This window comes from Capra hircus, chromosome 16 (genome assembly GCF_001704415.2).
Source record: "Capra hircus breed San Clemente chromosome 16, ASM170441v1, whole genome shotgun sequence".
In the NCBI taxonomy this organism is placed as follows: domain Eukaryota; kingdom Metazoa; phylum Chordata; class Mammalia; order Artiodactyla; family Bovidae; genus Capra; species Capra hircus.
Genome location: NC_030823.1, coordinates 61,465,017 through 61,479,950, shown reverse-complemented (window position 1 = coordinate 61,479,950; position 14,934 = coordinate 61,465,017). Strand labels below are relative to the sequence as shown.

Below are 14,934 nucleotides of genomic sequence, written 5' to 3'. Positions count from 1 at the left end.
CACTTGAACAACAGCTATTTGCAAATTCTCAAGTCATCACACACTGATCCTCTAGAAGCACGTGTAGAAGAGGGAAAATATGTGGAAGAATTCTCTGCATGCCCACAAGTGTGCCCACACACATACACATGCACACCGAGGCCAGGCCAAAGGGAAAACCAACCTCTCATTTCCATACAAGTCAGATCCACACTTCAAACTTCACTTCTCCACTTACACATACAAAGATCCAGATTCACATCCCATCACAACCATTAGTACATTTTCAACATTCCTACAATCACACAGAGAAGCGTCTCCCCAGTTCATACGCATGTGACCTCACACACACCCTGCAAGGACCATGTGGACTAGGACAGGTGGCTTGTTATTCTTCACGTCAAAGACAGAGAAACAGGGACTCTGAGACGCTGAGGTTCTCGCTCTAAGGCCACAGCACTGAGGGACAGAGCTAGGTCTAGCCCTCAGGCTTTTTGGTTTGTAAAGATGCTCTAGCTGCCACACTTGCACTCAGTCATACTATAGTCCGGAAGTCAGGGGTCTTGGCCCGCATGTCCAAACACTGTTGTTCAGCCAACAGCACACTCATCACACCCAAAGCCTGTATCTCTACTCACCTGGGATGGTTACAGCACTCCTCCCACCTCACTGTGCCCGGATACGCGCACAGCTCACTCCCTACGGCCCTGTGCCTACCAGCATCTCATTCATTCTTTCATTCTATAAATAGTGAGTTTCCACACTGGGCCAAGCATGCTTCCCCCTCATATCTCCAAACCCACTCCTCCTCCAGGTTTCCTCATCTCAGGAAATAGAACCACCCACTCCTAAAGTGGCAGCCAGCTCCACCCACCAGCATGTTTGGATACCTATGTGTATTTATTTTTAGCCCAAACTCATGAGTGCAGGGAAAGTGGGGTAGAAACTGCTCGAGGCTCAGAGAAAATTCTAGGGAGGAAGGAGTCGTTTTATCTTTATCGATCTTTAACGAATTTTGGAGTGAGTTTTTTTCCTCACTCACAGAGAAGGGGCCCAGAGGCCAGGTCTTCCTTCAGTTTTGAAAGGTGAGAACAAGAGGACAGCCACGCAGGGGAGGGCCCCCACACACAACTCTGGAATGTCCCTACGAGGCGAGGCCGAGGACACTGCGAGCCTTCCACATGAGCTCTGGGGAGGGAAGGGCTCCTCGCTGATCAGTTTCAGGTTAACAGATGACAGGGTCTGGCTCCAGCTGGACCCTCCCCAGCCATACCCCAGGGGCCCTCACACAGTCCTCATGTGGGCCCAGAAGCCCCAACAGGAATTCAGTGGTTCTGTGGTCACTTCTCAGCCTCTCCCCCAAAGCCCTGCCCCACTGCCACGCAGAGGTCAGCCACCCAAAGGGCCCCACGGTCTGCTAATTCTGCCAGCAGCCACCAGGGCCAGGCTGGGCCCTCAAAGAGGGTCTACACTGGCTGCTATAATGTATTAGTGCCTGTTCTCTCTCTAATCCACTCCAACTGGATTTTGTTCCCACTGGGCCACTTACACGGCTCTCGTGAAGTTCACTAACAGTGTTCATTTTTGCCAAATTCAATGCTCCCTTTTCTGTCCTCATCTCATGTGATCTTTCAGTAGTCCTGAGCTCCTCCGTCCACTTCTTCCTTCCAGAAGCGTGTTCTTCTCCATGTCCCCAGGACACCCTGCTCACCTGCTCTCCTCGTGGGTTTCTCCTTGAACACAGGGTGCTCTCTGGCCTCTGGCCTCAGCCTCCCAGCCCACCTCTCCCTGGGTCAGCTCTCCTGGGATGACTGCCTAAATGCCATCCAAATGCAAATCCCCCCCATCCTTATTTCTAACCCTGACTTCTGAGCTTCAAACTCACGTGGCCAACAGCCCATTCAACAGCTTCACTTGCTCGTCTTGTGTGCATCTCAAATTTAATGGCATCAAAAGGAACATTGGATTTCCACCATCTTCAGGCGAGCCATAAATACCACCATCACCTCTCTAGTTACACAAGCATCAAACCTTAAAACCTGGGAGAAATGTTTGTGTCTTTTGTTTTTCATCTCCACTTCTATCACATTTATTCCATCAGCTCATCCTATTGGTTCTCCCTCCAAATACAGACTGAATGAGATGAACTCTCATCTCCTCTGTTGCTACTATCATGGTCTAAACCACCACTAACTCTCACTGCTTTACTCGAAGAGCCAATCTCTGTCTTCCTGCCTCCAGTCTGGGCCCCTTCAGTCCATTCTCCATAGAGCAGAGTGACCCTTTCAAGTATAAATCAAATCCTACCCATCCTTCCCCTCTAGACCCTCCTACAGTTGTAATCAGAACAAAAGCAAAGTCCTTCACTTGAGCCTTTAGGACCTTCCCGGCCATACCTCCTTCTCTTTCCCCTTGCTCCCTCCACACCAGCCACACCGGGGCCTTGCTGGGAATGTTCCATCTTCTTAACATCACACAACCATCTCCTACACATTTAGGTCTCTGTTTAAACATCCTCTCTTCAGAGTACTCCTCCCAAATTGCCCAAAGGTACTGTACCCAATTCCTATTCCTCTGTCTTAGTACCCGGTTTTACTTATTTTATAGAAGTTCTATCTAAAATTGTCTCTGTGCATTTATCAGCTATCTTGCTCACTGAAATACAATTTCGGTGAAAAAAAGAGACCCTGACCCTGTCTTGCTCAGTACTGTATTCACAGGATGCTTTCCGGCACAGAGCAGGCTCCCTCCAAGGGTCAACAGCTGTGGAGCTGAGCACTGGGCTGTCGACACAGGAGCCCAGGGGTCTGTGATGTGGGGACAGCGACTCACTCGATGGAAGGCATGTTGGGTGCAGACATCGGGCTGACCTCCTTGGCCTTCTGCAGCGCATGCTTCTGGTTGAAGGCCTCCTCTTCTTCTTGTTCATCCTAGACACAAAGTAGAGATGGCGTTGTCTGGGATCCCCATGAAGGAGAGTAGCTTCCTCGGCCCTGCCCAGGAGGGCTGAGGGAGCTTCTGGAGACCTGGAGAAGTGAGGAAAGCAGAGCAAGAGTTGAAACAGGCAGAGTGAGGTCAGGTTGGCTCACAGACCTCCAGCAACTAGCAGTCAGGCCTCCTGAGACAGCAGCCTCCACAGCCCTGGCACGGCCAGCTGTTCTGGCCCCCCTCCTGCCCCACAGGCCCCCCTTTTTCCTCAGGAGAGACCTGAAGGTCTACCCCAAACCCCAGCCCTCGGTGGAGGTGGCCAGGGCTGTAGAGGTCAGAGGCCAGAGCTGATACTTCTCAGATGCTCTGCAGCGTCCGGAAGTGATGGAGAAGGACCTCCCAGGCAGAGCCCCTGAGATGAAGGCCACAATCCTCATCACACCCTCTTCCCTGCACAGCTAAGTGACCCCTACCCTGGTGCTCGGGCAGGGACCTCAGCCCCTCACCCACACTCCAACTTATAAATGTCTTTCTATGTGATGACGCCATGGAAACCCGGTTCAGGTAAAATGACCAGAGCTACTAAGAATACATATGTTTTCAAAGACTGCTCTCATTTTTACACACGTCCTTTTGCTTGATCCTTGCTGTTCTCCTGAGAGGTATGCAAGGCAGATATAGCATTCCCTTTTTTACAGATGAAGGAAGCAACACTAATAGAGACCAGGGGTCACATCTAAGCTAAAAGGGCCAGTAAGTGACAGATGTATAACTCACAGCTGGTTTTTACACACGTCCTTTTGCTTGATCCTCACTGTCCTCTTGAGAGGTATGCAAGGCAGATATAGCATTCCTTTTTTTACAGATGAAGGAAGGAACAGTAATAGAGACCAGGGGTCACATCTAAGCTAAAAGGGCCAGTAAGTGACAGATGTGTGACTCAGCCAGCTTTTCAGCTACGAGAGCTTACCCTGTCTGCAGGCAAGAAGATCCTTGAGAATGCAGAGAAGAGCAGGTAACCCTCAAGGAATACATGGAAAAAGCTCATAAACATCACTAGGATGCTATGGATTTTGCCTTAAACCAAATTTGTATTATGCTGGGAGAAGGTTCACTCATCTCCCTAGACAATCCCACTGGAATTGTATTGCCTCTACCCCTGAAGACATGACTCAGTGGAAAGAAACGACCTGTTCTTTGAGAAATATGGTGTCTGGCTTCTTTGAAACTCATGGAAACTTCCCCCAAGATGAAGTGAGCACTGGACTCCCCCAACAGCCACAGTCCTGGACCCTCTCACCCTCAAACCCAGAAGGGTGAAGGCACATGATTGAGGTCACACAGCCACAGGTCACAGAAGCAGAGGTGGAACTTAAATCCAAGACTCTGGTGTTTTCTCTATTTTCCAAGTCACAAGCCTGCAAAGGCTATCTTTGAGAGTCTGCAGTGACTAAGTGATCATCTTCAATATCCAATGAGAGACCCCATCTGGTCCAAGGCTCGGCAAACTCAGTGAAAGTGAACCAGGCCCCCTTCATGGACACGTGTAGCTCTCCAGGTATCCATGAGCTCTCAGAAGGGGCCTTCCCGCAGGCCTGAGCCAGGCAGTGTAGGCTTCTGGTGGTAGCCCCAAAGCCTAGTGGGCACCCAATGGCCCAGAGAACCATTAAATCCCTGGAGAACAAGGCTCACCTTGGTCAGCTCCTGGGCGTTGGCCAGATTGTCCACAGCGATGGCCAAGAACACATTCAGCAGTGTGTCTGGGGAAATGAGTTAAGGATGGGCAAATAAGAAAAGCACAAGGAGCCCCAGCAAGGCTGAGAAGGCATCTCCATGCCTTTCCTGTCTGGAACACCAGCAGGGACAGAGTCAGCCCAGAGAGTCACTTAAGCAGAGACTGTGGCGGTGCGGGGCGGGGGGCGGGGGGAGATATTATGCAGCTCTGTTTGAAGGAGAATACGTCTTCTCTCCTTCCACATATCATCTCTTTGCACCAAACAAAGAAATATACTTGAATCAAACCCTCCCGGGAAGGGGGGGGATGGAGGGAGGAGGCTTTTGCATAGCTACTGCCTCTAATTACAGCAACATTGAATACAGAACCACTGAACAACAAGACGGGTAGGGAACAAGAGGTAGGAGTTCATCTCTCCTTTCCAGGAGGCTGGAATTAAAGCCCACCTAGATCAGGCATGCTAGTCTGACCTTAAAGACGAAAAAAAAAAAAAAGAGAGAGATTCTACAGACTCATTACTATCTGTCAGTAATGGTATGCTAACATTTCTCAATCTTCTTGTCCTGGGAGGCTCCCATATTTCATTTAACAAAATGTCTCAGGGCACACAAGATCATTATGGAGCCCATTTCTATTCCACGTTCTAACCTCAGAAGTCCCAATTTTCCAATCATCCTCGAGGCTCATGTGTTATGGAACATACATCTGTTTTAGCACAAAAGTCCAGGTCTGACTACCCTCAGAGTAACAGGAAAATTAAGGTGCCACTATTAAGGCAAACTGGCCTTCCATTTCTGCGACTCATTGCCTAGCTTTCTTTATATGGGTTTCTCGTGTTTGTTTATAGTCTGCTCTGGCCCTTATAAGTTTTCAGAGCAGAAAACTTAAAGGAACATCTATGCTCCGTGAGACTATGGAAAAGGCAAAAAAATACATCTGCAACACATGGCTGTCTCCCTTTCACTCGAGTGATCTCAATTCAAGACAAGTCCCACTTGCCCAAAACATCATGTAGAAGTTTCTGGTCTGTGGAATATTCAAGTAAACTATCTCATTTTATTATTTACGACTAATGAAGGACATAGATATTGTTTCCTCTTTTCAGATGTGAAAACTAGAAGCTCAGAGAGGTTAAGTGACTTTCCCAAGGCCACACAGCTGGTAAGCAAAGCTGCTGGGATTAAAACCTAAAACTTCCTTGTCTAGATCCCAAGACCAGTCATGGGTTTGGGAATTATAGGCACTTATTTTCTAGTCTCCCATTATAATTTAGCAATTGACTTTGATCAACTTATTTCCTCTAAGATTTGTAAGGTAAGGATTAGATGAAATAGTGCCGAAAACCATTTAATATGAGGTCTTATGAATAGCACAAGTATGATAAACGCTAGCTATACTCAGCAGTATTAGCATTAATCACAATACTAATATTTTTGAGAACTTATTAGGTGGAAGGCTCTGTTCCCTGTTAACATAGAGAACTACCATATGATCCAGAAATCCCACTCCTCGACATATATCTGGAGAAAACCATAATTTGAAAAGATACATGCACCCTAATGTTCACTGCAGCACTATTTACAATAACCAAGACATGGAAGCAACCTAAACGTCCACCAACAGATGAATGGATAAAGAAGATATCGGACATTTACACAGTGGAATATTAGTCAGCCATAAAAAATAATGAACTAATGACGTGCAGCAATGTGGACAGACCTACAGAATATCATCCTAAGTGAAGTGAGCCAGACAAAGGCAATGATATCACCTATATGTGGAATCTTAGAAAAAATAATACCAATGAAGTTATATACAGAATAAAAATAGACCCACGGACATAGAAAACAAACTTACAGTTACTATTATTAAAAGGGAAAGAGGGGAAGAGATAAATTAGGAGTTTGGGGATTAACATATACCCATTACTATAAATAAAACAGAAAGCCAACAAAGACCTACTGTATAGCACCTGCAACTATACTTGATGTTTTGTAATAACCTATAAAGGAAAAGAGTTTGAAAAAGAATATATATATATATATATGTATAATTGAAACATTTTTCTGTACACCTAAAATTAATACAACATTGTAAATCTACTATACTTAAACAAAAATAAATGTTTAAGTAAAAGAAAACATAATTAATTCATTAATATTATAATCCGGTTATTACTATTTCAGCCTATTGTGATCTCTGTGCTCCCTTATTTTCCCCAGTTCATAGTCCCTCCAATCATTTACTGTAATACTCATATGATTTTATCTGTGATAATAATCTGATAACCTGGATGTTATGATATCTGATAACTGGGATGATACTCTATTTTATTTATACTCATCTTTTACCCAAATAGCAAATGTTCCTTAAGAGCGGGATCCTGGTTTCTCTTAGTACACCTAACACTGTCTACCCCATTGCCACCTGCCCTCTCCCTATCACCAGCATCACCACCACCACGGCCACCTCCTCCTCCTCACATCCTGGTCTAGGCTGGCAGCACAGGGAAGCATTTTAAAAAGGATACAGTTTCCAAACAAGGTGAGCACAATGAAATAGATAGCAGACCACATGCCCGAGCTGACCCCACCCTGGGAGCGGATCCCATTGTACATCACCTCATTCCAGTCCTCACCCGTCAGGATCTACACAAAGCATACAACAGGCAAATTAGAGACCCGGGTTGGATGAGAAAATGGGGTCAATGGAAAGGGGAAAATTCTGAGTCTGGGTCTTTTCCATTTACCCTCTTGTCAAGGAGAAAAGAAAAAAGTCACACCCATGAATAATCCTCAACTGCCTTTTTATATGTAAGAGAATTTTAGCCATTGAAAATGGAAGAAGAATATCAAAAGGAAAAGTTCTGTTCCTCAAAACGTAGAATCTCTAATCTCCCATCCTACACCGCAGCTTTGCCAAGCCTACGGGAACCACACAGATCAGGTGGCTCAGGCACTGATGGACTATCTTCTGGAGCTGCCAAGATATAGCTACTGAGACAGCAGCACTGTTGGAAAGAGCCTCAAGGGCTCCAGTTCCAGAAAACTGAGTTCTGGTGCAGTCTCATATTCTGGCTAAATAGAGTTCTCCTTTAGCTCATAAACAACATCAGATTTGAGTTTTCTCCCATGATTAAAAAAAAAGAAAAAAGGATTGGGTGGGGGTGGAAAAGGTTCTACATTAAATGGACATGTAAGTTAGAAGGTACTTCAAATTTCATAAAACCAGAAATGTGATGTTACTGAATGTCTTTGACTTAATTATCTCTTGCAAACTCACAAGTGTAGGGAGAAGGCCAATGAGGTCATCACAATAGAGCTCTTTTATTATTCGTGAGAACAGAGCTATAGAAATCCTAGGAATTTACAGTGGTGATGACTACTTAATCAGCAAGAGAACAAAGTGCTGCCTGAGAGGAGCCTGGAGAGGAAAGGGAGGATTCTTTTACAACATCATTACCTTGGAGGATGTGCACCAAGGGATCCCAAGCCACATTTTTAACATCCTCGTACCTGGAATACAGTCATGATGGCTGCAGGGAAGGTGTCGAAGTTTGCTGAAGGAGTCCCATCATTAAAGTTGAATCTGAAAAGGAGGTTCAGAGAGAACGAAATGAGAATCTCACACACCAAGTTTCCCTTCCTAAAATTATGCCATTTTCATCACTCGTTTCCCCCTTCTTCACATCCCTGTCTTCCCTACTCTCCTTCCATTCCACTAAATTACTACCAGGAACTGTGCACTTGAAGGGCACTGGTGATGGGATCTGGACTTTTCTTGACTTACAAGACCCCAAGCTGCACCTTTCAAGGGCAGCTCCAAAGGGAGAGGTCCCCTCAATAAGAACCCCGTATGGTGTGGAAGGATTAAAAAGAGAGACATTTGTTCCACACATAAGGTGCATGGTTGATTTGGGCCATGCACACGAACAAACGCATGGTAACATCGTGAACAAACTGGTGACCCCAGAGCTCACAGGAGGAAGATGAGGTTTTGAGGCTGCTTTGGCTGGAACCTTCATCGGTGCTTACCTGCCCCCAAACAGCTGCATTCCTAGCAGAGCAAAGACAACGATGAAGAGGAAGAGGAGGAAGAGTAAACTGATGATAGATTTCATGGAGCTCATCAAGGAGACCACCAAATTCCGGAGGGATGCCCAATACCTGCAAAAACCCAGACAGCGTTATGGCGGTGAACTGGGTACCAGATCCCCAGGCCCAGCTGGGCATCTGCCAGGAGACCTATGAGGTAAGCTGCATCTGGATACTTGTAGGAAGGAGAGATGGAGCAGTAATGTGGCTCCCCTCGGGAAGGTGGCACAGGAGCTGGCACTCAGGCACTTTCACGCATTTGGTCTTTGGAGATGGAAGAGAAGCTGAAGAGTGGAGAAGAAAGTGGGGTGAGGAAAGGGATCCTGTGGTGAGGATGTAAGGCAATAGAATGTGGCAGAGAGGAGCTTCCATGCCCAGAGGCGGCTGGGAGGAGTCTAGATTCTGATCACTTACTTGGTTATTTTAAATATTCTTAGAAGCCGGAGAGCTCGCAGGACACTGATTCCGAAAGATGTACCAGGTCTGAAGATGGCCCAGACTACTTCAAAGATGCTGCCCACTGTGACCTAAAGAGCCAAAGCCAGCCACAGTGAGAAGAAGAAAAGGCTAAGGGGAGAGGAGGGGAAGGAGGAGGGGGAGGACGGATCCCTCAATCAGCAGTTCTCACTGGGCTATTCTGAAGTTAATAAACCTTTCCCTCCCCACCCTGCCTGCCTCCAATCTTCTTCTTCAAAAGTCACTCAGTCCTGTCTGACTCTTTGCGACCCCGTGAACTATACAGTCCACGGAATTTTCCAGGCCACAGTACTGGAGTGGGTAGCCGTGCCCTTCTCCAGGGGATCTTCCCAACCCAGGGATTGAGCCCAGGTCTCCCACACTGCAGGTGGATTCTTTACCAGCAGAGCCAGCAGGGAAGGCCACACCCAGCAGGACCACCTATTTGTGAAGGCTGCCAAGGAAAAACGAGACTCTGCCCCTTCTCTCCCCACTGTTCCCCCCTCTCCTCGCTAAACTTCCTCCTTCATCCTGTGGCTTGTTTACTGACTGCTCTTTCCTGAAAACTACAAGTCATTCACCACTTCTGCACAGATTTGACAGCTGTACTGTTCTTATTAAAACACCTGAACAGACAGACAAAAGAGCAGTCCTCAAATAAGAAAGCAAATTTAAATGAATACAGGTTGCTTTCCAATCGAAAAACTTCTGAGAAGGTCCACATTCTCTCGCTGGCCCAGAATTTAGTGCTAACATGAAATGGCTTTCAGTCACTCAGGCCCCACACACCTGGACGTGATGGTACTAATTAGTGGCATAGAATCTGATTGCTATAGGAAGCAGCAATGTCAAATCAGCCATTCAATTTGTTTTATGTTTTAATTTTATGTTTATTGAAGGTCGAATACATTCCCCACATTGAACTAGGAGAAATAACAGAAATTAATCCTCACAGCAATGCTGAGAAGTATGTACATAAGGGAACTAAGATAAAAATGGTCTTTCGCTAGTTCTTATGCCTGAAAATTGCCTCTACCCAGAAGCATATGTTCCAAGTTAAAATGCAGGTTGGCAAGTGCTCAAAATCGTTAGCACCTAACTGGAGATTTGGCAGCCAAAGAAGAGGGTTTGGCAGAAGGAGAGGTGGTTCAGGAACCCAAAGTTTTGCAACCTAGTTCTGCTGCTAACTGGCTGTGTGAACTTGCACACGAGGTCCCCTGTTGACTCATGTGTAAATGGGGAGCCTAATTCCCAATACTTCACATCGTGGGCAGGACTGAAAGTGGCAGAGGACAAAAAATGTATGTGAAAGCACCTTGAAGAGCATTGATAATGCACACTTTAATGTATCATTATTATTTAGGAATGTGGACATTGGGTGAAGTCTATGTGGGGACTTGCTAATATAAGAGGGTGTGTGTGCATATGAGTATGAATGTTTAAGGGTATATCTAGATAATTTTCTCAATTTTAAACTGAACTAAAAAAATAAATATATTTGTTTCTCAGTTTTGATGAAACCACTTTCCAGAATCAAGTCTTTTGTTCTTCTCTCCCAGGCTTCCTCCAAGGTAATAAGCGGTTCAAAATTCTGGCTATGGGGAGCTTTGTAAAATTTACTGAGCTGTAGACACTGAAGTGTTTACTCTATGGTGTGTGTGTTACACATTTCAGTAAAAACATTAAAAATAAAAGAGCATTTCAAAAACCCAAACAAATCCTCGTATGGCAAGTATTCACTCATTCCTGACCTCCCTTTGGCTAATCCTATCTATCCTCCTTTAATAAATTCTGATTTCAAGGCTTCATGCTGAGCCCCAGAGCAAGGTGCTTATCTCAAACCACAGCATAGCAACCCCAGGCAGAAAGATGGGCGCCTCCGGAGCACTTACCCCAAAGTCAAAGCAGTTGAAGGAAGAGTGAAAATAAAGGCGAGGCCCCATGCCATACATCTTCAGGGACATCTCTAGAAGGAAGAGCCCCAGAAACAGAAACTCTGCATAGTCTGAAAGCATTAAAGGCAGAAGCATTGGTTCCGTGGATGGCACGGGCTCCTGTCCTCCCCAACCCAATCCCCACCACCTACGGAGGAGCCCTCAAGGGCAGCGGGACCCACTCGGGCAGGACAGTCAGTGACCACGGACCAGGTCAGTGTCAGGCAAAACCTCTCCTTGTCTGAACACGCTCAGGCCCAGACTGAGTCCCAGCACACTCCACAGGTCAGCTCTGCTCTCTTCTGACAGGTGGGTTTGTCACTACCATTTAAGTGGCAGATGGCTTTCAGGAGACAGAAAGGGCTTAAGCATGGCTTTGATGAAAGAGCTGGATTTACTCTCCATACACCCAGCTGGGACAGCCTCCAGGAGACTCACCCTTACCCCAGGACAGCCTTACCAAGGGCTGACCTATACAGGTTTCCTTTCTGGTCTGCTGAAGGTATCCATTTCCCTAAGAACTTGCCCCTAGGACTTGGGTGACCAAGACTCCCTAATCCCTGAGCCTCCTAAAGGCAAGAAGTGAAGGCCTGGGATTATGCAAGGTGTAACACTATGTTGTTGACTCATCACTAAAGATTTATTTACCTGATTCAATAATGAATGACAGCTGAAAATAGATAATCCCGACCCCCTGGGGACAACTCTGGCCTCAGTGGCGGAGAGGCAGAACTCTGGGCAGGCAGAACCACTGCCAAGCCCATGTGACACCTTGCTCTCTTGACATTCACACACCCATCGAGTGGCAGCCGTGAGAGCCAGCAGTCACCGTTCACTCACAGAGGAGGTGGGTGAGCCACTGGGGCTGGTTGTGGTGGACGATGGCCACACAGGCGGTGTTGAGAGCCACAAGGCTCAGCACGATCCAGTAAAACACCTGGGACTTCACCATGTGGCGGATAGAGATACGCAAAAGTCGCTCCTTGTGCCGGAAATAGGAGGCCCCGTCCACCTTTGCGCTCTTGATGCTGGCTCGGGCAAGAGGTGTGCCTAGTTGGGGAGAAGGAAGGAGGAAGAATGAGGCTGCAAAAGAGATCACCCTCCACGACAAAAGGGCATTCAGAGGTCCAGGTGGGCAGCTTTGGTCCCAGAGCTAGGGGACTGCCACGTTGCAGACCCTGGGGCAGCCCCAAGTTACGAGCTAAGAGTTTCCACAGCACAGCAGGGAACTCTGCTTTTCCTCTGGGCACTCTTGGTGCTAGGAAATGGAAGGATTCCCTGGGGCAGGATAGCAGGCATCCAGCCGGTATCTTGAATCCTAATAGGGTCCTGTTTATGTTTGTAACAGATTGAGCTTTTCTTTTTGAATATGCTTCAGGCACTGGAATCATATTGCTACATTTGTGATTTTTCTACCCCTGGCAACCTGAAGCAGTGATGAGCTCTGTACACCTCTTCTGCCTTTCAGGATGAAGTCAAGACCCTTCCCTTTTTTCCTGGAGAAGAAACGTCTGCCATCGGCCAGGCTCTCTAAGAGAACCTGGGATGGAACAGCAGGCAAGTTAAAGGGTTGTCAGTAGGAATCTGTTTAAGCATCACATGGAAGCAGGTGATGCAAGTAGGTAGATGTTACTATGATTAAGCAAATGATCGCAGTTTCTCATATGGGCCTCCTCAGTGAACAATATCCCAAAGTGGGTGCTCGTTAGCACATCCAGGAGAGACAGGAAACACACGCGGAAGAGATACATCTGCCATGCTTGAAGAATCTGGGTTGGATTCTTGGCCCCAAACCCCGTGTCTCACATAAACATTATCCCTTGGTCCATTTTTTTTTTCCTTTAAGTCACTGTTGATGAGATTAGATTCCAGTGTCTTTCCCTAATTACATCCCAAAGTTCTGGATTCTTTGGGCTCCCCTCCTCCTTGTGGCGTTTCTCCTGAGATAGGATGCTCCCTTTAACGGGAGGTTCAGAGCAGTGAAAGATGATCTGACAACCTCCACTCACCCACAGAGGAGATGTCCACACAGTGCTCGTCGCTGGAGTCCCGTGCCATGGCCTCAGTCCGGCTCCTTTTGATGGTTGCCCTCCGAAGCACTACACCAGGGAAGCAAGGGGCAGAGAGAGGACATGAGAATCACCGGTCAGGCTGGTCAAAACAGGACTGTGGCCTAGAGGCACCTGTGACACAGATGCCTGCCTTTAAATACCCGAATCAGGGTGAGAGAAGTAACAAACGCCTACAGAAACCTGGCTCCCCTGCTCAGCAGCGCCTCTGACACACGAGGCTCTTGAATCCCATGCAACAAGGCTCCTGACTCCTTGCGGGAGCTCTTCTAAACTCAGTAGGTAAACAGGCACCCTGTATCTATTTGTTCTGGCTCTTCATAAACAGTGTCACTTCTTGCCAATGAAAGTGGTCCCAAGATGTCCCCCACAAATTGTCAAAGAAGATCCCTTTCTGAACCACTGGTTGTATGATGGCTTTTTCATTGCCCATTATCAATCACAAGCCCTGGAACGAAACAACTCTTGGATTTCATTTTCATCACTTTAAAAAGCATTTAAACCCATGACTCAATTCCCTTCCTTTTAAAGCATGAGGGATTTTATGACAGAGAGACTCGCATTTCAAATCCCAAAGCACCCCTCTTTTCTTTCTTTCTCCTCTTGATCAAGAGACATAGCCGCCGCAGATGAGGGGGCAGATGAGAGAGCAATGAGGCCTGGAGCACTTCCTTACCTTCTAAGGCTGACGTTCCAGCATTTTTGTTTTCTTCAGCAAGCATGACTTCCTCTATATGGAAACAAATGGTTTAGTAAATTATCAGTAAATGCCAAATTATTTTGCGAAATGAAAATCCCTAAGGAACAGCTCTGGCTCCAGGGCAACGTGGAGAGAGAGTGGAGTTCAGAGCTTGTTGCAAGCACCAGCATCAGAAAGACATCAAGGGTCACAGACAGAGCATCAGAACAGAAAGGAAGGTCTTTGGTGAAGGGGGCACCGGGGGTGATGGGTTAAGATTCAGCTCTTTGTCTGAAACACCAAAGAATAAACAGCTATTTAGGAGAATAAACAGCTCTGAGAGCGAGAGTTGATCTTTTTAACTAAAATCCTCCTAGATTGATAAAAACAAAAAATTTCCATTTCTGTTTTCTTTTATCCAGTTTCCTTAAAGCTATCCTAGCAACAGGAGCTTCCTTAATTTTGCTTGTTTGCAGTAGCTGCCAGGTCATAACACCTCCCCCTCATTCAGAAGATGAGACCATGTTTATGGGGTCTAGCCTACTTCTTTCAGGAAGGGGCGTAGGAAGATGCTCACCGCCCCTCAAAGAGAGGAGCAGCCTTGTGGCCTTGCTTCTTCTCCCCCCACCATGTCCATCCTGCCTTGTTGAGCACAGCCTGAGTTGAAGAGGCTTCAGCCCGTCACGAAATTGTCCCTGTGACTTAATAAAATATAAATATTTGGTTTTTGTTCACCATTTAGGCACAGAGCTTCCAAAGCCCGTGGGATGTACTATCTTTTGTATGCTAATGAGATGACTCACTGAGGGAGAGGCCTAGATAGTGTAAGGAGGGGGGACGGTCACTCAAAAAGCCCCACCACATGATTAGAAGGTTGTAGCTTTCAGTCTCAGCCCCTTCCCACCTCTCAGGAGGGGAGAGGGGCTTGACACTATCAATCAGTCACCAATGGCCGATGACCCAGTCATTGCGGTCTGCATAAGGGAACCTCCATTTAAAACCCTACATGGGACTTCCCTGGTGGTACAGTGGGCAGGAATCTGCCTGCCAATGCAGGAGA

General features: G+C 46.7%; 1 protein-coding gene across 5 annotated transcripts in view; it reads right to left on the bottom strand.

Annotated features, from left to right (window-relative positions):
• The window catches only part of LOC102184834 (voltage-dependent R-type calcium channel subunit alpha-1E), a 338,694-nt gene that overhangs the window by 77,342 nt on the left and 246,418 nt on the right, over positions 1-14,934 (bottom strand). For all 5 annotated transcript variants that reach the window (XM_018060682.1, XM_018060683.1, XM_018060684.1 and 2 more), the window contains 10 exons: positions 13,872-13,925; positions 13,136-13,225; positions 11,967-12,176; positions 11,085-11,197; positions 9,151-9,263; positions 8,677-8,808; positions 8,158-8,230; positions 7,173-7,290; positions 4,600-4,667; positions 2,812-2,909 (listed from right to left, as the gene is read on the bottom strand). In XM_018060682.1, coding sequence (XP_017916171.1) covers positions 2,812-2,909; positions 4,600-4,667; positions 7,173-7,290; positions 8,158-8,230; positions 8,677-8,808; positions 9,151-9,263; positions 11,085-11,197; positions 11,967-12,176; positions 13,136-13,225; positions 13,872-13,925 — 1,069 coding nt within the window. The remainder of the gene's footprint in view (positions 1-2,811; positions 2,910-4,599; positions 4,668-7,172; positions 7,291-8,157; positions 8,231-8,676; positions 8,809-9,150; positions 9,264-11,084; positions 11,198-11,966; positions 12,177-13,135; positions 13,226-13,871; positions 13,926-14,934) is intronic.